This window comes from Eretmochelys imbricata, chromosome 1 (genome assembly GCF_965152235.1).
Source record: "Eretmochelys imbricata isolate rEreImb1 chromosome 1, rEreImb1.hap1, whole genome shotgun sequence".
Classification (NCBI taxonomy): Eukaryota; Metazoa; Chordata; order Testudines; family Cheloniidae; genus Eretmochelys; species Eretmochelys imbricata.
Genome location: NC_135572.1, coordinates 130527751 through 130550239, shown reverse-complemented (window position 1 = coordinate 130550239; position 22489 = coordinate 130527751). Strand labels below are relative to the sequence as shown.

Here is a 22489-nt window from a genome sequence, read left to right as displayed (position 1 = left end):
AGTTCACCTTGCTTTATGAAACTCATGAAACAGCACTTGCTATTTCTACCACTTTTCTTTCCCTCCCCAGATGCACAAACTATATGGTGGATGAAATTGCTTTGAAACTCATCTGTGGTGTTTTTATTTAATTTTCTTCTTGGCATATGTTTATTTCTAGGGCACAAAAATAAACGAAGTCTATCGATGATGCTTCACTATTTTCTCCTATAATTAGCCAGTTTTCTAGGCCATATTTTATCTGAGCGTGACCCAACTCCCATTGAAATCAGTGATGATCTTTTCAACGACCTCCGGGAAAGTTGGATTGGATTCATTGAAAGGAAATGCTAAAGTTCACAGGAAATATCATAACAAGTGTTACAATGAGATAGTTTTGTTTCCTTCTGTGGCAGTAAAGCTTTTTAGGATCTTTTAAACATGGAAATAAGTCCTAATATTTCTCTCTGTACTCATCCTTGCTTCTTAAGTTATACTGACTATCCATTTTCATTTAAATGCTCATCAGATTTTTTAAAATGTCTGAATTAGTTACATTAATTACCTCTGAGCTAGGGCTCACATTACAGCCCTTGGTAGTTTGAGAATAGTTGGTAGATGTAATAGAGTACAGAAATTTAGCCCAAATTCCTTATACCTGGCCTTTTCTAAGTGTTATTTCCTATCTTGTTCCTGGGTTCTTATATCTGACACCAGCTCAAATAGTTGTGTTTAGAATTGTGTACACCACAGTGAAGTCACTCTTAATCTCCTCTTTTCTTGAGAGTTCAGTCCTGTTGTATTTACTCTAACCTTTTAAAGTACAGTAACTCAAATCTCTGGCCCTTGTATCACATCAGTTGCCCTCCATTGTACCTTCTTCATTGCTGTAATATACTTTTTTCCAGTAAGGGGACCAGAACTGTGCAGAGCTCTCTAAAAGAAGCCTTACTAGTGCCCAGATATCATCCTCTCTTTTATAACTGATACAAGAAATGAATTTCTAACTGGCAGTACCATGACTTGTGACACCAGATTGTATAACCAGTTAGAAGAAACAAAAACAATTTCTACTTACTTATGAAAGGTAGACATATGCTATATTTCGATCAATAATTGTTTTATTAATCAGAATGCCTATTCTAAGGCTAAGTAGTATCCTAAAGTCCACAACAGAGGGAATAAATAGTTCATTCATTGTTTTAAAAATATATTGTCACTTGAGATATAAACAGGTGACTAGTAGAGCCTGATGGACTGAGTGCCTTCATTTTGGTCCAGTCACGCTCCCATTGATGTCAAATAGTAAAACTCCCTTTGACTTTAATGGTGTAAGATCAAGCCTTTAGGTAACACTTGATAATAAGAGAAGATTAAATAAAACACATTATTTTACAAGGTTTGGTGCTTTTTAGAGCAGTTCTTGATGTTCCATTGTTATAGAAACCATTTTAATATCTGTTATATTTCAAGGGCTAATCTGAGCCTGTGCAATAGTCATCAAATACGCTTTCCAGTACTTCACTGAGCAGAGTACAATATTCATCATTCTGTTATGTGCTTTTATTTAGATATAGACTAACACAGAGAGCTCCTGAGTTTTAATCTAGTTCTTTACCAACGAGATCATCCACCTTGTCACTTTAATTAAGCACTACATGACACTAAAGGCTTAATTTTGTTTGGGAACAAAATCTTGATGTTTAGTATTGGGCTACTCCTATTTGTTAATTCCTAGACAGGTTTGAACAGGAGATGATTTGCCATATTTAGTTTTTATTTGGCTAATTTAATATTAAGATGTTGTCTGTTATTGCAGTAAGAAATTCAGCTTTATACTTGCCACAAAGATGTCTCTCAGTTGCTGAGGGAATGGGAAGACTGGATCAATGGTATCATTTTATGGTTTAATGTATTGGTTTATCTGGATTAGTTAGAATTTTATGTTGAGAATATTCTAATAGTGACCCCAGTTACTGTGCAATTTAATTTTGTACTGAGGCTTCTCATTTATTTTACAGTTAAATTTCTTACACACTATAGTGCTTTCCCAGTGTTCTGAGAATATTCCAATATACTTGGAAGTGACAAACAAGTACCAAAAACAATTTCTCAGCTTCTAAACCCACTGGGCGTTTGACGTAGATCACTCTGAAGTGGCGTAAGTAAAAGCACAGAGGAAAGCTAGCTGACTGAAGAGCTGTAGATAAAATTGAAAATATGGGGAAAAGAAATTATTTGACTAGCACTTTTGTGAAAAAGCAACTACCTATTTTGTTTCAATATTTTTATTACTTTATTGTGTCTTCCTTACTTGCATTTTTTTCCAGACATTCATGATCAGAACAACAAGAAACCCGTTATGGTCTACATCCATGGGGGATCTTACATGGAGGGTACTGGCAACATGATTGATGGGAGCATTCTAGCAAGCTATGGAAATGTCATCGTTGTAACCCTCAACTACAGGCTGGGGGTTTTAGGTAAGTGACTCATTTCTTAAACAGAAAAGCACTAAATATGCATTGGAATAATTAGGTGGAGTTTCCATTTAACTAGCTAATTTGATTGAAATGTATTATTGTTGAGTGCATCCATTACTAGAGCTATTGCAACTTCTTTTAAGAATATTTGGACCAATTTTGTGTTTTAAAAGAGAATATACTTGTGGGTGCATACCTCCCATTTTAATTTTATTACTTGCATTGATTTAATTTTGAACCCCTTGTGATATTTTGTGAATATTTTGGTAACTGAACTATGCTGATTCTTCCCTTACTATAAACAGCTGCTGTCACCTTCAACAAAAATGACTGGAATTTTTTTGGGTGGGGTCAGGTAGTGGTGGTGGTATGTGTGTGCGGGGGGGAAAAGGAGGACTATAGTCTTATAAATCTAGAATGTCACCATAACCCCATTTTACTGCTCTTGGCTCAGTGACTTCACCAGTTCTGAGTTGTATGTGTTTTCATACAAAATCTCCTCCGTTTCACATATAAAGAAGAGGAGAATTCAGCAAAAAGTATCACTCATCAGAGTTCTAACACTGTGTTAAGGATATAAGGGGTGTTTAGCTGTTGGGGTTTTTTTGTTTTGTTTTGGCAGAAGTGGAGATTTTTATTATTTTATACTAATACAGAATATGTTCACTTTGGTGGAGTTTGCTGCAGCAAAAAAAGGTCTATAATGTCAAGGAGTGATATATTTTTTCTACGTGAATATCACAGAATGATTTCTCCATGCACCTGAGTTAATGTGTTGAGTGAAGTTACTTTTGCTGCCCACCAGCATAGGCAAGAGCAGCCTGCCCAATATGGTGGCATCATTTTTAAATGTTAGATTCAATTAAATGGACTCCTTTGAGCTATGATATTACTAAACTCCGAAATTTTCCTTTTTCTGCCTTCTGTTACTATGTTATGCTCCTTATGCAAGGACTATATTCCATTTTTCAATGTAAAATTAAGGCAAACCTTTACTCATGCCAGTAGTCTCCTTGATCAGGCCTAGAAAATCTATTTGAATACAAACAATGAAGAATGTAGTCTATGGATACGTAATTTTTGCTAGAGTATACATATCTTCAGCATTTGTGACCATATAAGGTAAGTCACAGTGATATCTCTAGGTGTGGTCTTACTGGAATCTTTACTATGTATATATTGCTAGCACCTCAGCTTTGTGTAAATATGTCCTCAGTGTGGAATGCAGGAAGTTCTTTTACTTGGTTCATCTGTTGTACTATTGATGTGGTTAGGGTATTTAGCAAATAAACGAACAACAAAAAATCCCCCTCTACTCAGAATAATTGAAACTTTACCCCATGCCCTCTCACCCAATCTGTTGTTCTGTGATTTAAAATATGAAAGAACAGTTTCTTAACATCAGAAGCAGCATTAAAACTTAAAGCCATGATTTGTCAAAAAGGCTTCAGTGAACATACACAATACAGTTGAGGGACATAAAAGCACAAAACCTAAGTCAAGCATAAAGAATAGCAAGAAAACAAGTGCACAGTTGTGGAGATGTAGCTCGCTTTTTAACTGCACATGTGTATGTTAAACAGAGCGGATGCAAACCATGCACCTAATCCTTGGCAATGGATTTCCCCTTGGAAGGAATTAGGAATGATTAAAAAGCTTTCTTCGTAGTGTTTTGCTTTGTTTCTTACAAGTCAAATTACTCAAGGATTAAAATGATTGTGAATATTTTTTAAAAATGTATCTTAATGTGAGGAAATGGAAGAATCTGCCATATTTGCCTCTATAACAACTTCCTGTTGTCTGTATTTAGATGGAAGAGAGATGAGAGAAGGTGTTTTTACCTTGCTATCTTGTTATACAGGCAAAAGGTTCATTTTTTCTTTAATTTAGAGGAGCAATTCATGGGTATGACAATCTAAAACAATATCTATGAGGAATTTAAGGGGTTTGCAAAAATAGAACTTTGTATTTTAACTTGTTTCTCTACCTCAGTAAATATAAGCGTTGTGATGCTACAGATTTTATTCTTGGTTCCAAAGGGCCCATGTTTGAATTAAAAGGGCAGAAGGTCCATTCAGAATATGTGTATAGCACCCTGATACATTCAGAAAGCAAGTAAGAGGGGGAAATGTTTCAAAACCAAATTGTTCCTCTTCCTTTCCCTCTCCTTGTGCCATTGTGTAATCAGACTATAGCCCTTGAGAGGATATTGGCAACATATTGGATGGACAACAATTTGGAATGGAAGATGTTAGGCCCACTCTAGAGAATTCTGAGAGAATATTGTGTGGAGAAACAAAAGAGAGAAACTGCATTTCTTCAGATAAATGATAGAAAATGTATGTTCAGTAACAAAACAAAGATAGAGTTAAAACAAAAAGAATTAAATACCATAATAAGTGCCAACAACTTAAAAAGGAGGTTTTAAGATTTTTTTTTTACATCTCAAAAATGTTCAGGAAAACACTATGAATTCATTTTAATTATTTTGAGAGAAGTGTTCCTGCTACATATAACAGATCTAGATGTTGGATGGCTCCAAATTTGGGAGGAGGATAGTATTTGGATCCAGAGTTTTAATTCAGTTGCAGTTTAAATAATTTCATGTCTCTCCTCCTGCTCCTCCCCCCTTCTGTTTTAGTACTTTTTTAGGTTTTTCTGTGTGGATACACCCATGGCAGATGAATGTTACAGAAATGTAATTTGTACTTGTAACTGCTAAAATTCTCACCCCATGGTTATTTTTTTCTTTTAATCTGTATTATGCCATCAAATGCAAGAAAAAGAAAATACATGTCAGTATGGATGATATGGATAATATACTGTAATATAACTCAGACAAATCCCAGTTCATCAAAATAATGGGTCTGGGGGAAAAAAATCCATTGTAGAGATTATTTGTGTTTATGCATCTATGTATTTGAATCAAACCTCTTAATAAATGAAAGGAAAAGAAGACATATAGGAACTACATTATCTACCTGATTGTCTTTTCTCTAAAAATATGCATACCAACAAAAGTCATAAACATGTCTTTCTGCCTATCTATCTTAAACAACAGAGACTTCTGGTTTACTGCATTCTGATTTTCATTTACTTTGGTACTGCCTCATTGATGAATTCCTGCGTGATAACCACCACACTGAAATATGTCAAGAATGGTTCATGAAATCTGTGGTTGCCCTGTCTCTTTTTTTAAAGGTCATAAGCTGTGGAGAAGACCCTTATAACAGGAACTTTATTACTGTATATGCATGATAGGCACTTAGGATTCCAGAAATATGGGTAAGATAATCTTGCAGACACCATGCAGATGGGAAAGAATTGTGTCTTTCATAGACTTCAATCTGCATGCTTATTTGGCTACAATTTCCCACCTTTTAAACAAGTGAAGTGGTAATTCTTTAAGTCTCATGTTGCCAGAAATCATCCATTTTGGATAAAATGCAAACTTCATTTGTATAACAAATTCAGTGGTTGGGTCACAGGAACCCATGATCTCTATGAAGACAGGGCTCCTCATTACTGCATTTGTGAGACAAATATCCTTTTCTTTTCCTCTAAGAAGTTGAGAGCGAGGCTCAGCTCTGAGTGAAAGTGATCTGTAGAAGCTATGCCCCCATCTGAACAGCAGGAAAAAGTATGGCCCAAGAGTCACAGTTCCACCCTTCTGCTTCTTGCTCTCTGAGGAAAGCAGATTACTGCAGCCGTGGAAAGGTTGTAGCTTACTTCCCCTCTTTGTGTTTAGGTAGATCTAGTGGCAGGTTGGGGAGTGGAGCCAAGGTTCTGCCTACCCCTGTTTTGCCCCCACTTGATCACAATGCGAAGCAGTGGTAGTGTAAAGGCTGCACTCCATAGGGTACTAGGAGCCACAGTGTGAACAGCCCTAATGCAGTTGTGCTGTGATTAGGAGGTCTTTACTCCTCTCTGAGGTCATGTTTGGGCTAATCAAAATCTACCCCAATGAAGTACCCAGAAATGATAAAATAGAAAACAGCTTGGCTGTGCTCTCAACCTTTGCTTCAACTTAGATCAGAAGGAATATTGCCTTTATAAGAGTTGCAGTTGAATCCGAATTTTGCAAACCATTTAGGATAATCAGGAATTTAGTGTATCAGGAGAGTAAGGCAAAATGGAGCTCAGCAGCAGCTTAGCATTGGCTCTGTTGCATCAGCGACGTACTAGAAGTTCAGTAAATGTGGAAGTTTGGATATTAAGATTTAATAAATCTGGACTTTGATGTATTAATTTTAATTGATTCCTCCTATTTATATTATGAATGTTTTGCTTTAACAAGAAACAAGATTTCCCTTCCCTACCTACAAACTATTTGTGTTTGTGAATTGTTATCAGTATTACATGGAGCAGATATGGACAGAGCAGGGATTACTATTATTATTGTTTTATTTTGGAATGACCTGAATTAGCCTGTGGTGAGTCATGTACATGGTAAGTCCAAGATTTGCTTGTGAAACAGTGGAAATGAGCTCCAGTGAATGTGAGCTCCAAAGAGACGTAACATTAACAAAATGATGAATTGTCTAAGCTATTTTTGTGTAATTTAATTTAGAGACGGTCTATGCAATGGTTTCATTTGGTTGGAAACAAAAATATTCAGCACCATCCACGAAAGACAATATACACGAATGTAAATGTAGTGTTTGTGTGAAAGACTGACCTGTAATTCTTGTGTTCTAGGAACATGAAATGGGTTTCTGAAAACTATCATTTAATGAAATGCCTAATGTGATAAATAAGACATGCTCAGAGCTGGAAATAATTAATCCTATTTCATATTTCCAAAAGCAACTCAAAGTTTTACATTTCCTTTCCCAAGACACACCAAAACATGCAGAGAAGAGTAGCCTGCCTTTTCTCTTCCTGATTTTTGTCTTATTCTTCAGTTGTAAATGTGCTCTCCTTTTCCTTTTCACTAGTATTCAATCATGGTATTCCATAATTAATAGACAACAATAAATAAACCATGTTTGGGTCCTGCATGTTACTCAGCACTCTACCAGGCTGTCGAGTGTCCTCAGCTCTCAGTAAGTGCCCTGTTTCTAAGTTCAAGTCTCAGTCCACTGGAATGGTCAATATTCTACCATATTTAGGAACTGATTGAACAAAAGAATATACGTAGCCTGTAAAATGAGGAAGTACAATGTTTTAGACCATTCTGAGATTATATATATATAAAAGAATCAGGTCCTTAGAGAAGTACAATGATTATTTTGATAGATGAAGGGAAGCTCCCATCTATTGCCACTGACAAATTAATGGGTTTCCTGAGACAAAACTGGAATAAAATTCTACTTTGCTACAAATAGTATGTTGTAGAAATTTGGAAGGTCATTTTCTCCAAGTCATACATTTGACCAAAGTAAAATTCAGATTTTCAAACCAAAATAATTATTGAATAGCTACATATAGGGAGCTTATAACATGCCATTTCATGCACCTCTTTTGCATAATACTAGTTCATGAAGAAATGTTCTGGAAGTGATACTCTTTGGTATGCTTTCAGAAAACTGCCCAATTTAGCAGTGCTCATAAAGGAGCCTGAATCTTCTTTTCAAGAATACTTTTTATTTCCAGTGACCAGCCAAAATGCACAGCTTGGATTATATGCACTAAGTTCTTAAAATCTTCTTTATATCTAGAGCAGAGCAGACTCCTTTGTGCTGACAGGTTCATAGCAGTATTCTAGGGTGTGTTAGACTTACTTTTAAGATCATTTTCTTTTTCATTTAACACATATAATTGTTATTCCTTTTGGGCGGATTCCTTTTGAGTTTCTTTAATTCAAGACTTGCATTTGTTCTAAAGCTAATTACTCAGAGTTTTAAGTTTTAAGAATTTTCAGATTGAAGAGAGAGAGAGAAAGAGAGAGAAGAAGAACGGTAGAGGTTACGTGCTCCCTTTAAAAGTGAATGTCGCTTTTTTGAAGAGAGCTGGGTTGTAGTACTGTCTACAGTTTGTCTTCAAAGGCCCAGATTGTGGCCTGATTTGCATGCCCACTTAATGCCATGTCTCCGCTATAGAGCCTATGCTGGCATAGTGCCCCCCACACACCACCCCAGCCCAGTAGAGGTCCAGCATAAACTGACAGAAGGAGTTCTGTTGGCATAGTAATACCACCTCCCCAAATGACATTAGCCAAGCTGACAGAAGTACTCTTCTGTTGGCATAGCTGCATCTACACTGGAGGTTTCCTGGCATAGCTGTGTTGACTAGGAGGTGTGATTTGAAGGTGACACAGATACGCCAGAAAAACTTTGTAGAGTAGACCAGGTCTTGGGGTTTTAACGGGGAGGAAGGTCCTTTCCCTACACACTATCCTATGGCCTTCCTATATGTCCACTGCAGGTGTTAAGGGATAATCAGACTGATTATGTCATCTTCCTTCCCTCACTCTGGAAGTGGGTAGAGCTGAACTGGTACAGGGAACTGGGTAATGAACGGCTATGGGCCAGTGATATATAACCACCCCAGGGGAACAAGCAATGTGGTGGGAATGCACAGCTCCATGCTGCCCCTTACAGAGGGCAGGTTGTTTTAAGATGAGTTATTTATTATTTGTTTTACCATAGTACCTAGAAGCCCTAATCATGGACCAGGATCCCATTGTGCTACCGCTGTACAATCACAGAATAAAAAAGATGGTCCCTGACTCAGGACGCTTACAATCTAAGTACAAGACAAGAGACAGCAGATGGATACAGACAGGTGGAAGATTACAAGTAAACAATGAGATAATATTAGCATGATAAGCAGTGGTCTCTGCATATGAGCAGGCTAACGGTTGTGAAATTTTATGTCGGCATCACAGCAAAACTGAATTTCGAGGAGGGATTTGAAGGCGGCGATGTGGTGAATCTAGCGCTGCCTCACTGATGTTCCTCAGCTCTAAACTGGAGGACTCCGAACCTTTTCAGTCCCTGGCCTGTCTTATGAGAGTGCCACTCATGGTGTCAGTTAATGCCAGTTTTCATGGTTATTTTATGACCTGAAGCAATACCACAAGTCTACTTCCATATTCTAACTGAAGCATTCTTACTGATGATGTAAATCCGTATTGATGGTTCATGATATAACTTCCATTATCATTAGCTGGAATGATGTATGTTGTTCATGGACTTTTTCAATCATGTTTTCATGTTTTGGTTACAATATAGAAACATACAAATTAGTGATGTACAAGATGCACCGAATCATCTTCTTACCTCATTGGATGCCTGGGTTCTGTAGCTTTGAAATGTCCTATTGCTTAACCCTTGGCTTCCTGATATTTGTTTTACTGAAAGGGCTGGGCACTGTTAAATTTAGAGGCAGCATGAGCATGAGTTACTGTAACAACAGGCACTGAGCATAGATTTGTAAGGTTTTTAATACCACAGGTATTCCTTTCACATAGTAAGTGTATAGTAGCAGAATAATATATCTCTAGCAGCACATGTCACTGTACTCCATTTTCCTATGGCTTAGCTTGTAGGGTATAAAACCATTTAAAGCTTTAATGCTCCTGACAAGTTTTGAAAACCTTCACACAATTGCTTGGTTGGTTCTGAATAGCTAATTATCAAACTTGGCACTGATCAAGAACTTTTGGCTGAAGGTCCTCATACCTGAGTGCAGCCAAATCTACTTTCTCCAGGCACAGTGAACTAGTCCAGCTACTCATGCCAGTTAGAGTTAAAAACAACAAAATGCCAAACACACTCCCAGAAGAGGAGTCTTTCACAGACGTCTGTCAAATGAAGTGGAAAGTCTGGCATTAGAATGAACAATAGACAAAGAATCTGGACTGTGGCAATTCAGTGTTGAATGGTACACTATGAGCTCCTTTATATATGTCTCTGAACACACTAATTCTTGTCTCTAGCTCTCTTCACATTTTCTTTCTTTCCATGCTGTATAAAGGAAAATCTGTTGCTATGCCTTCAATAAGCTTTTGTAAGTAGCAAAACAGTCTTAGTGTGGTTTTTATTACGTTTTTATATATGTAGATGTTTCTATGCATAGGCCACAATTTTCAAAGTTGGGTGCCCAAAGCTACAGTTGTAAATTAATATTTATGTACCCACATAAAGGGGCCCTGATTTGCTCAGCTTCCATAAATCTCTTTGAAGGGCTGAGCTGCAGGTGTTCAGCACTTTTGAAAAGCAAACCACTTTTATGTAGGTACCCAACTCTGGATTGAGGAGCCTAACGTCAAATAATATATTCATTTAGCATTGAAGCATTCATTTCTATGTTTGACAAACTGGATCACAGCAATGGTCCTTTTTAATAAATATCTTGCCTCTAGCACTCTACAATACCCATAATATACCTGCCACATTCAGGCAGTCAATCTCTTACTTGATTCATCGGCTGTAATTGCTTTTGGTGTAATCTCTAAAGGCCTGATGATTGGTAATTTTGCCTTTGGTTTCAATGGGTTCCAGATTGTGCCTTTAGGTTGCTTAACTGTAAATTTTATTAAGGGTTATAAAATGCCCCAACTGTTTTAAAAATCCTTGCAAAATTTAGTTTTTGGTTGCATTCGGGGTTGTTCTGACCTGGGGGTTTCCTTCGGCCCAGATGTCCAGGTATGCTATTTTGATCCCTGTTAATTTCCCTCAAAGTTTAGGAGTATATGGGTATGGAGTATTGATGCAGGTTGATATCTACACTGTTTCAATGACATGCTACAGAAATAAGAATGGATATGTGCTGCATAAAAAAGCATATCCTCTTAAATACACTGGACAGATGCTCAGGCAGTGTACATTAGCACAGCTTCATTGACTTCAGTGGAGCTATGCTGATTTACACCAAGTGAGAATCTGGCCAACTGTTTTTGATATTCATGAAATTTTCCAGACCTCCGACATTCATTCTTTGCAAAAAGATTATCAAAGTTTAGTCAGAGAGATAGATATCCATTCAGTTATCTGTCTAAAAAAGTGTTATGTTCTGTGGTATGTTTTATACAAATGATGGCATGGTGAAAATATTAAGAATACTTTTGATAAGATAATATTGCTCACTCAAGGCTCTGCTACTCATGCATTATTTGGCCATTTCAGTGTTATCCAAATTTATTACAGTTTTGCATGTTACACTTTTGCATGATTCAAACCATATTAGACAAAATTCCTTCATCAATTCCAGAGATTCATAAATATTAATAGATGTATAAGCATGAGCATACACATGTATTGTAAACAAATGGCTTTTTCCTGGTGCTTCCTTGTGGCCTCGGGCATCCCTACAGGTAGCTCCTCACCTCAACTGCCCTTTTGAATCCCTAGTAATTCCATGGAAACTGATTATCAGGCTCATTAACATAACTTATTAACAAACAATAGTGCAGGCAGTCCATAACAAGCATCTCAAAACATAGTCTATATCAGTGATTCTCAAAGCCGGTCCGCCACTTGTTCATGGAAAGCCCCTAGCGGGCCGGGACAGTTTGTTTACTTGCTGCATCTGCAGGTTCGGTTGATTAAGGCTCCCACTGGCTGCGGTTTGCCGCTCCAGGGCAATGGGGGCTGTGGGAAGGGCGGCCAGCACATCCCTCGGCCTGCATGCTTCCCACAGCCCCCATTGGCCTGGAGCGGCAAACTGCAGCCAGTGGGAGCCTCAATCAACGAAACCTGCGGACATGGCAGGTAAAGAAACCGGCCCGGCCCACCAGGGGCTTTCCCTGAACAAGCGGCAGACCAGCTTTGAGAACCACTGGTCTATATCACCCCCAGCGCATATAGTCCTTAAAATGCAGTTTCATTCTCACCAGACACCAGTATATTCAGGAATTGTCTTGATAGCAGTGAAAACCTGCTATAAATCAAAAAGAACAGTTTTACAGTCATCATGTTAATCAGTAATAAAAGAATTGTAATAAAGAAAAAAGCTTTTGAGCTTACCTTACTATGACTATAAAATGAGCTAACAAGTTATTGGGAAAAGGACTTTAAAAGCTCAAGTAAGTAAAACTTACTCTAACCTGCTTATCAAGGCTAATACAGGATATTGGCTAACACTGAAACAGAAAAAATACTTCTGCTATACAACCTTCCATTTCCTCTTTGCTGTTGGCAGATGTATCTAAACCTGGAGTTATACTTGTCCTTTTCACAACTACAGGATTTCAGCATCAGTTCTAGGGGGCAAAAAACAGAGTTACTGATTACTCATGCTTCTGAGGACTTGGCCTACTCCAGTGCGTCTCTCAAAAATGTAATCTTGCAGAAAAGAAAGACCTTATAAATCATCCACTTGTCAATTTCCCTTTCATGCTTATCTAAGCCTGTGATAACCAGGAGGCAGTTATGCAGGAAATGTTGTGGCATTCACTTAGAACTTATCAACCACAATGTTATTTTTTTCTTGTAATTATGATTTCTTTTTCCTCTTGATGAGAAATAACCTGATTAAAGTTTGCAATTTTGGGGATTTTACCAGAGGTTGGAGGGAACACTAGAGTACATAGAGCCATAAGGCATGTAAAGCTAAACTTGTATTTGAAAATGACAGGTAGCTTGCAGCAACATTCACGTAAGCACACTTCCAACTACATTTTGTAAAGGCTTGCTGGCAGTTGTCAGTTCCTTATTAAGGGTTTATTGCAATCAGAAGCTGCAGCAGGGATGCTTGGGTTTTCACTTGGCTGTGTCTTGTGGTGATGATGATGATGTTAATAAAGATACCCCCTACAAAACCAGAGATTATATTCATATTTGGCAGTTAAGGAGTTTTAATCTTCTCAGCAGGACTTCAGAAAGAGAAGGGAACAAAGAGTGAATGAAAATATGGGAAATCTTTAGCTCTCGGGGATAGAAAAATTCTGTAATGCTGCTGCTCATGGGTCATGCAAGAAATCCCTCTTTTTCTAATCAGGACACCAGTATGCACTTTTTGGGAGAGTCATGCCAGTCACCACAATGGACTTGCATGATTATTTCTGTTGATCTTCACATCAGATCATCAGCTGCCGTAATTCAACACAGCTCCATTAATTTTGCTAAATCTTGCCCATAGTATCTGTTATTTACCTTCATTGTTCCTTTTATTTTGTTGTATACATATTTTTTTCTTGTCAGACTGGATAATGAGGAGAACTGAACTGAAATCTTAAATTTTAATTTGGCTTCACAACTGTCAAAGGAAGTGAAAGGCTTTAAAGTACTTTACATGACAAAAGGTGCAGAGGAAATATAAAAAGCCAGCCACTATTTCAGTACATTGTCTGTGGATGGATTTGAACTAAATATCTTTACAGGCTTTTGAAGTTTTTAAAGGTTTATTTTTCTCCAGGAAGCACCAGGTTGAAATACGACCCAGGAGAGAGAACCAAAGGCCAATATTTAATTATATTGCTCGTAATGTTTTTGTTTGACCCAGAAGAAATATTATGGGTGAAAACCTGGTTTCACTAAAGTCAATGTGAGTTTTGTCATTGACTTCCATGGGGCCAAGATTTCAGTATGTGTATAATGCCTTCTTATTGCAAGGCGCCATCAATATGATCATTATGTTGCCTAAATGGAGCTCTACATAGTCTTTTCCAAGATTTAAAAGTACAAACTATTTGAATTATTATTATGACACCAAAAGAATTAATGGGGGCCTGAATGAGCTAACTATGTCTAATGTGTCTATCAACTATTCATTGTTTTCACACAAATTAAATGGTCCATGTGTAGTAGTAGTTGTTTTATTGTTTTGTGGCAGTGCCGGAAAGACCCAGCCCCATTGTGCCAGGCACTCGTCAAACACCAGGCAAAAGGATGGTCTCCTGCTGAAGCTTTTGAGTGTTTCAGTTTTAGGTGTGACAATGAGATTTTTGCTTTGTTAGCTCCTACAGCCTATCTAGGATGGCTGGGGATACGGAGCAAACTGAGGCTCTTCCTAGTGAGGGATGTAAATGGGTTCTTCAGCTGATATCTGCATGTAAAGATTAGCAACTGAGACAAGTCATCAATTTTCATCTCTTCATTTCTGCTTCCTAATCGAAAATGATGACGTCCATCTAGGGATCAAAATGATGTTCTTTAGGCATTTATTACTGCTGGGTATCCCGCAGTAGCGGTGTTTCATTAAGAGTTTAGATTGATTGGGAGAGTGCCTAGTAATGAAGGATGTCATAAGATTACAGGAAGGAAAGGTATGCAGGCTTAGCACATATGGGTGTTACAGCGCAAAATGGCAAAAACGGGTGTTAACAGCTCTCCATTTTTAGTCAGTTGTTTTCCATTTCCCAAGTGTTCTGTGACTTGTAATATTTGGTTTGTCTAAAACTAAATACGGTCTTGGGGATATGAGCAAATCCATGCAAAAGATAATAAAAAAATCGTATAGCCTTTAGAAAACCTGAGAGCAGATGGGACACAGTTGTGGCCTGGTGCATTCACTGGAAAATTACTTGACCTAGCAAGAGAGCATAACTGATAGGAACCCTTCGAAACTTATGTTCCTGTTGAAATTCCCTTTTAAGAAAAATATCAACATGAGAGTCTTCATTTGTTTCTCAAAAAGAAGAACTATTTGTTTTGTTCTAAAGGTAATGGACAAACAGCACAATCTAAACACTTAACTATCATTCACCAAGCATTTGGATAGGCTTTGTAAAGCACATAGGGCTAGATTGTGAATACAGCATGCGCTGAGTAAGGGGAAGCATGTAGCTGCTGTGCTCCAACAGCAGAAAACAAAGTGTGATGCAGAGTCATCAAATTCAATTCTCCCCTTCCTGTGGGGAGGGAGTAAGTTACTTCAGTGTCTCTGTATGTGGGAGGCAGTGTGTGGGTGGGTGGAGCCTTAGCTTTCATTGCTACTCTGGCTGGAAATTGGGAGGATGGCATTATAGAATCATAGATTCATAGAACTGGAAAGGACCTCAAGAGGTCCTCTGAATTCAAGGCAGGACTAAGTATTATCTTGAGCAGGGGTGGGCAAACTATGGCCCGGGGGCCACATTCGGCCCTCCAGATGTTTTAATCCGGCCCTTGAGCTCCCGCTGGGAAGCAGTATCTGGGGCTTGCCCCGCTCTGGCGCTCCAGCCGGGGAGCTGGGTAGGGGTCTTGCCCCACTCCGCATGGCTCCCAGAAGCAGCAGCATGTCCCTCCTCCAGCTCCTACACGTAGGGGCAGCCAGAGGGCTCAGCATGCTGCCCCCGCCCCAAGCAGTGCCCCCGTAGCTCCCATTGGCTGGGAATCGCTGCCAATGGGAGCTGCAGGGGCACTGCCTGTGGACAGAGCAGTGCTGCTTGAAGTAAGCACCACCCAAAGCCTGCCCCCCTGCCTCCCCTCCCATGCCCCAACCCCCTACCCCAGCCCTGATCCCCATCCCACACTCTGAACCACTCGGTCTCAGCCCGGAGCACCTTCCTGCACCTCCAACCCCTCATCCCGAATCCAGAGCCTGCACCCCCAGCCAGAGCCTTCCTGCCATCCACCCCACAATTTTGTGAGCATTAGTGGCCTGCCATACAATTTCCATACCCAGATGTGGCCCTCAGCCCGAAAAGTTTGCCTACCCCGATCTAGACCATCCCTGACTGTGTTTGTCTAACCTGCTCTTAAAAAATCTCCAGTGATGGAGACTCTACAACCTCCCTAGGCAATTTATTCCATGCTTAATCACCCTGAAAGCTAGGAAGTTTTTCCTAATGTCCAACCTAAACCTCCCTTTCTGCAATGTAGGCCCATTTCTTCTTGTCCTATCCTCAGAGATTAAGAAAAACAATTTTTCTTCCTCCTCCTTGTAACAACCTTTTACACACTTGAAAACTGTTATCATGTCCCCTCTCAGTCTTTTCTTTTCCAGACTAAAGAAACCCAATTTTTTCAATCTTCCCTCATAAGTCATGTTTTCTAGACCTTTAATCATTTTTGGTGCTCTTTTCTGGACTCTCTCCAATTTGTCCACATCCTTCCTGAAATATGGTGCCCAGAACTGGATACAGTACTCCAGATGATGCCTAATCAGCGTGGAGTAGAGCGGAAGAATTACATCTCGTGTCTTGCTTACAACACTCCTGCTAATACATCCCACAAGGATGTTTGCTTTTTTTGCAACATTGTTGCACGGTTGACTCATATTTAGCTTGTATTCCACTATGACCCCCAGATCCCTTTCTTCAGTGCTCCTTCCTAGGCAGTCATTTCCCATTTTGTATGTGTGCAACTGATTGTTCCTTCCAAAATGGAGTACTTGGCATTTGTCTTTATTGAATTTCATCCTATTTACTTCAGACCATTTCTCCAGTTTGTCCAGATCATTTTGAATTTTAATCCTATCCTCCTCCAGAGCCACTCCCTCTCTCCATTCCTCCCCATCCACTTGCTCAGAGTGGGAGTGTAGCCCCTAATCTCTCCAGTGCAGCCACGGTACATTTACATTTGCACTGAGAGGTATGTGTCAGGACTGGCTCATGACCAATAGTTCCAACCTCAGAGTCGACTGTCAGGAAGCAGGGCAGAGACCTCACACTGGGGGTATGTTCTATAATTAGATTTCACCAACCCAGTAAAAAGTGTGACCTCCTAAAGCATTGAAGCAGTCTTTCCCTAGAATCACAGACAATGTTCTTAGTAATTCCAGTCTATCTTGCCACCCAGGCAACCTGGACTTAGGTAGATCGTTGTTGTACACCAAAGATCACAAAATATTCAGGTTGCTCTCAGTCTCAAGAGACCAGTCACTTACCCCAGGTCAATTTGTACCTTAAATTTCACACCAAAGACAATGCTTGTAGCCAATCCTATAGTAAAGTATCTAAGGTTTTACTAACTAAGAAAATAAATTAGAGAGTTATTACAAGGTTAAAGCAGGCAAACATATATATACAGTCTATGGTTTCAAAAAGTGACAGAGTTGTAGTAATCTGCCACCTCTGAATGTCATTTAGGGCTAACCCAGGTTGACCCTGGGAATCTCTGCTTCTGTTTTCTAGCTCTGTTGAGTTTGAACAACAAAAGAGATGAAAAAATTTCTTGTCAGCTCTTTTTATTTCCTTCTTCCAAAATTCAAGCACATGGGATGAGCACTTGTGCATGTAGATTCTTCATCAGTGGAAAGGGGCAATTCACAAAGTCTTTGTATTTTGATGTCCCACAATTGCCCATTTAGTTTTGACAGGCCGCCTTAATGGGCAGGAGATAAGCAAAGATTTTTAGTTACAAAGCAAATCTTAAATAATACTTTATAGCATGTGATAAAGAATTATAAATGAAAGTAATGCATGCTGCAATTTACAGACATTTCATAAAATCTAAACACATGGTTATAAGTCCAATATCCATCTTAACCACATGAACACACAGGTGAAACAGTCTGGCTTCCAACACTTAATTTGTCAGTGCTCGGTTGAGGCCTAAAGCCTTAGCAAGAGGCACGTGGTCTACCAGTGTCCCAGTATGATTCCTAGCTCATGTAAAAGTAGTTGCACTAGTTCTACCTGACTTAATGCATTAAAAATAGTAATCCCGTGTTACCGTCCACTTCTCTTTCTAGCTCGCTAGCTCAACAAGAGCTAGAGTAAGTATGTATATGTGAGCTGGCAATCACTCCTCCTTGCTCAAATGTAGACATACAGCAGAGTTAGTATCTGATCAGGGCCAAGCAACTTAAATTGTAAGCTCTTTGTGAGAAGGACTGTATTTTTGAGCTCTATTTGTACAGCACCTAGCACAATGGGGTCCAGGTATGACTGGTGCTCCTAGATAGAGCTGGGAGTTTTAGTTTATTCATTGAAAAATGCAGTTTTGGGAAAACCAAAACTATTTGCGAATGCAGGTCACATTCAGCTGTTTGTTTTGGTCAAATGTAATGTTTTGTTCTACTCTAAGTGTGTTTTTTTGGTTGGTTGGTTTCAGTTTTTCGGTTTGGCCACTGAACTAAAAATCAATTATTTGCTCAGCTCTACTCCTAGGTACTACGGCAATATAAATAATAATGAAGTAGGGAAGAAAGACAGACTTTACTTCCCTGCATGTCAGAGTAAGAGCTGTCAGTCTGGCCCCCGTAGAATAGTATCCTACCATTTTATCTTGCAAGGTAATCCCAGTGGTTTTGCTAATATTAAAATATCCTCTGTCTTTTTTGAGACACTTCATCTTAATCATCACCAAGGTGTTTGGGAGTTTTCATTTCCCACCAAAAAAGCTCCCTTAAAATGACCGGGCTATTCAAGGAGGAAAAACCTCTTCAAGTGGTTCTTGTCAAACAAGGGCAAGTATTGTCTCTGTTTGTTTGATTTTCATGTGATTTTAGTCAAGACTCAGTTGAATTGAGAACTACTTTTACTGATGGCTTAGTAGTGACTACAACGGGCTGCTAGCTATACCTGTGCCTCACCAGACAGGACCATTGGATAGGCCTGATCTACTGTTGTAGTTGTTGCTGATTTACTTGTCAGTCAAAGAGCCAGACTCAACAGGTAATAGAGGTCAGAGCATTCTTCCAGATATTAAGAATATGGTCTGCATTAAAAACAAAACAAAAAGAAAAACAAAAAAACTCTCCTCCATCCATCCATTGAGAAAATAATTCCCATATCATAGGTGATGGATTTAAAGACAGCAACATTATTTTCTTATAGCTTTCATTGAGTAGGATAGAAGACAACTCAAGAAATCTGAATATGGATAAACCCTGATCTAAACCCTGATATATAGTGTGTATATATATATTGTGTATAGTGGTTATTTGATGCAGAATACATCTCCCAGGCACTTCCAGTGGAGTCATCCCCTGGCTGACAGGATTCTGAAGAAGAAGATCACTTCACTTCCTTTCTACCTGCTGCAGAACCAGCCATGTCAGGATTTTGTCATTAATATTAGTATATCTTTCATTATGGAGCCCTAGAACTTGTTCCTGGGCAATGGAGCAAGGACTCTTCAAACCTTTAGGACACATATACATAACATTCAGGATGAAATTCTGGCACCACTGAAGTCAATGGGAGTTTTGCTATTGACTCCAGTGGGGCAAGGATTTCACCCTCAAATTGCTTTCCATCAAAAAGCACCAGTTGTGCACTACAGTTTTTTCTTGGTTCATCTCTTCATACAATACAAAAGACATATGGCACAGATGTCTTCTGGTTTAATAACTTGGCATTCTAAGTTTACACAGGTAATAGCTGTAGTAGGCTCCCAATTCTACTGTCTTCCACCCCGGAACCTCTTTTATTAACCATACGCTGTAATTCAGACAAAGAAATATTTCAGTCTTGGTTTTATGTTATCTTACCTATTCATCTGGCTAGTCAAGGTGCCCAGAAAAAGAAACTGTCAGAGCTGTGAAAGTCTGTCAGTGCTTTCACAGAGATGGTAACAAATATGAAGAGTATCCTAAAGACTCCTATACCTGGGAACAATTGTCATGTCATCTCAAGGGAGAAGTTGTATACACAGACTGGAAAGGACAAGTCATACCAAAGGACAGGTCTCACTCATGTAGTCCCATTTCAACTCACTGATATAAAACAATTGATTTAGAACATAGTGCCTTTCAAACATCCACAGTATACATCAGATTGCTAGTCCCTGCCTACAGGAATCTAAACTGACAGGTTAGAGAGAGAGAATGTATGAAGGGAATCTGCTTTGGGAATAGTAATGAATCACTGGCATTAGGAATTGATAAGAGACCCCACACAGAACAGAAGGCAGGATTGATCAGAGGATTATTGAGCATTCTCATCAATTTATCAGGTACTGACATGGTCATATTAGCATCCTCTCATTTAGGAAGCAACTTTGCAGTCACCATGTTTTGATAAAATAGGACAACTGTGCCATTGTTGCCTGTATAAACAAACAAGAGAGCACAAAGATAGAAGCTTCTGAAAGAGTCCTTGACTTATTCCATTTATTAGTGAGATGTACCATCAATAAAACAATCCAATTTAAACAGGCTGTCTCCACAGGAAGTTATTATGCTCAAGAGTACAGTTATATGATTTAGAAACCAATCAGCATTCTGGTAGTCAAGTCGGGGTTTTCGCAAGTAGATATTTTCACTTCTAAGGAAAATTGCAAAATTGGCTTGTGCCATAGCAATATTCAGACCACAATGTGTACTGTGTACTATGATTTGTATTTTAAGCAATTAAGAACATAAGAACAGCCACACTGGGTCAGATCAATGGACCATCTACGCAGTATCCTGTCTTCTGACTGTGGCCAATGCCAGATGCCCCAGAGGGAATGAACAGAACAGAAAATCATCGAGTGATTCATCCCCTATTGCCCATTCCTAGCTTCTGGCAAACACAGTCTATGGACATCCTAGCTAATAGCCATTGTTGGACCTAGCCTCCATGAACTTATCAAGTTCTTTTTCTGAATGCTGTTATTGTCTTGTCCTTCACAACACCCTCTGACAAAGAGTTCCATGGGTTGACTGTGCATTGTGTGAAGAAATATTTCCTTTTGTTTGTTTTAAACCTGCTGCCTATTAATTTAATTTGATGACCCTAGTTCTGGTGTTATGAGAAGGAGTAAATAGCACTTCCGTATTTACTTTCTCCAAACCAGTCATGATTTTATAGACCTCTATCATATTCCATCAAAAGTCGTCTCTTTTCCAAGCTGAAAAGTCCCAGTCTTGTTAATCTCTCCTCATATGGAAGCTGTTCCATACCCCTAATTATTTTTGTTGCCCTTTTCTCTACCTTTTACAATTCCAATATATCATTTTTAAGATGTGGGAACCAGATCTGCACACAGTATTCAAGATGTGGGCCTACCATGGATTTACATAGAGGCAATATGATATTTTCTGTCTTATTATTTGTCCCTTTCCTAATTATTCCAGATGCTCTGTGCTTTTTCATTGATACTTCTCAGCAACAGACTAATACAAAATATATAAATGAACAATGACAAAGTAACCTTAAGAGCATCATCTGGGCTGGAGATTTTACCATGCTTTGGATGCCCCTACTGTCAAACAGCACTTAATTAAGCTGTCAATATTTAATTTCTCTTTAAGAATGCAATATGTAAATGATAAATTATTTGGTTAGATATTTTGTAAATGTTAGGAGTTTTGTTGCTTGAATCCAGAATAGAGGAGGTATCTTTAAAGGTCACTAAATGATAGGAGCTATATTCCCTTCTGGATTCCAAATGTCTTTTTTTCCTCTTCTCCCCTACAGCTTTTATACTAGAATTCCTTATGACTTAGTTTTAGGGAGTGCTATTAATATCCCATGGAAGCATTTGCTGATGAATGCACTATGATGCAATGATAAAGGTTGTTTGATTTTTCTTGCCCGTTCACTGTCTTCTCTGTGCAACTGCCAGATTAGCTCAGATACTCCTCAGCTTTGTCTTAGAAGCCTTCAGTTGGTGGATTGTTTATGTGTATGTTTGATGGACAATGGGATACTATATGCTGTTGATAACTGAGTTGTTATTGAATGTTTATAAAGTGCTTTAACATTGGCATGGGAAAAGTGTTTTGGAAGGGTAAAATATTACTAATAATTCCTTTATTTATGTACTAGGCATTATTAAGAAATACTTTTATTATTTATATAGCACTATAAACATGCAAGGTGGTAGGCAGAAGAAAGAAAGAAAGAAAGAAAGAAAGAAAGAAAGAAAGAAAGAAAGAAAGAAAGAAAGAAACCCATGCCCCAACTACCTTACAATGTAAATAAATGACTAATATCAAATGGCTATTGTTTTGCCCATAAAATTCAGTGCTCAATTAATAAAATAAGGTATAGCTTGGGTGAAGCTTTAGTTGAATTACTTTTAGGGTATTTTCTTTTTTAAACCAAATATTCAAGGTTTTATTCAACCCAGCTACTGAAAGATTTGTAAATTCAAATTATCTTCCTTGTCAGAATTTTTCCAGCTCAGAAGGAGACATTTCTGAATTATGCTGACTAGATTAGAGATGTCACACTGTCTGCAGTGGCTCATGACTGTGAGTGCCTGCCTCAGGGCAGACTGTCAAAAGCAGGGCATCCCCCCTCCCCAACTGGTGGTATGTTCTATCATTAGATGTTACCAAGCCAG

General features: G+C 38.7%; 1 protein-coding gene across 2 annotated transcripts in view; it reads left to right on the top strand.

The window, feature by feature from the left end:
* Positions 1–22489, top strand: part of NLGN4X (neuroligin 4 X-linked) — a 161104-nt gene that overhangs the window by 60591 nt on the left and 78024 nt on the right. For both annotated transcript variants that reach the window (XM_077807154.1, XM_077807152.1), the window contains one exon: positions 2310–2462. In XM_077807154.1, coding sequence (XP_077663280.1) covers positions 2310–2462 — 153 coding nt within the window. The remainder of the gene's footprint in view (positions 1–2309; positions 2463–22489) is intronic.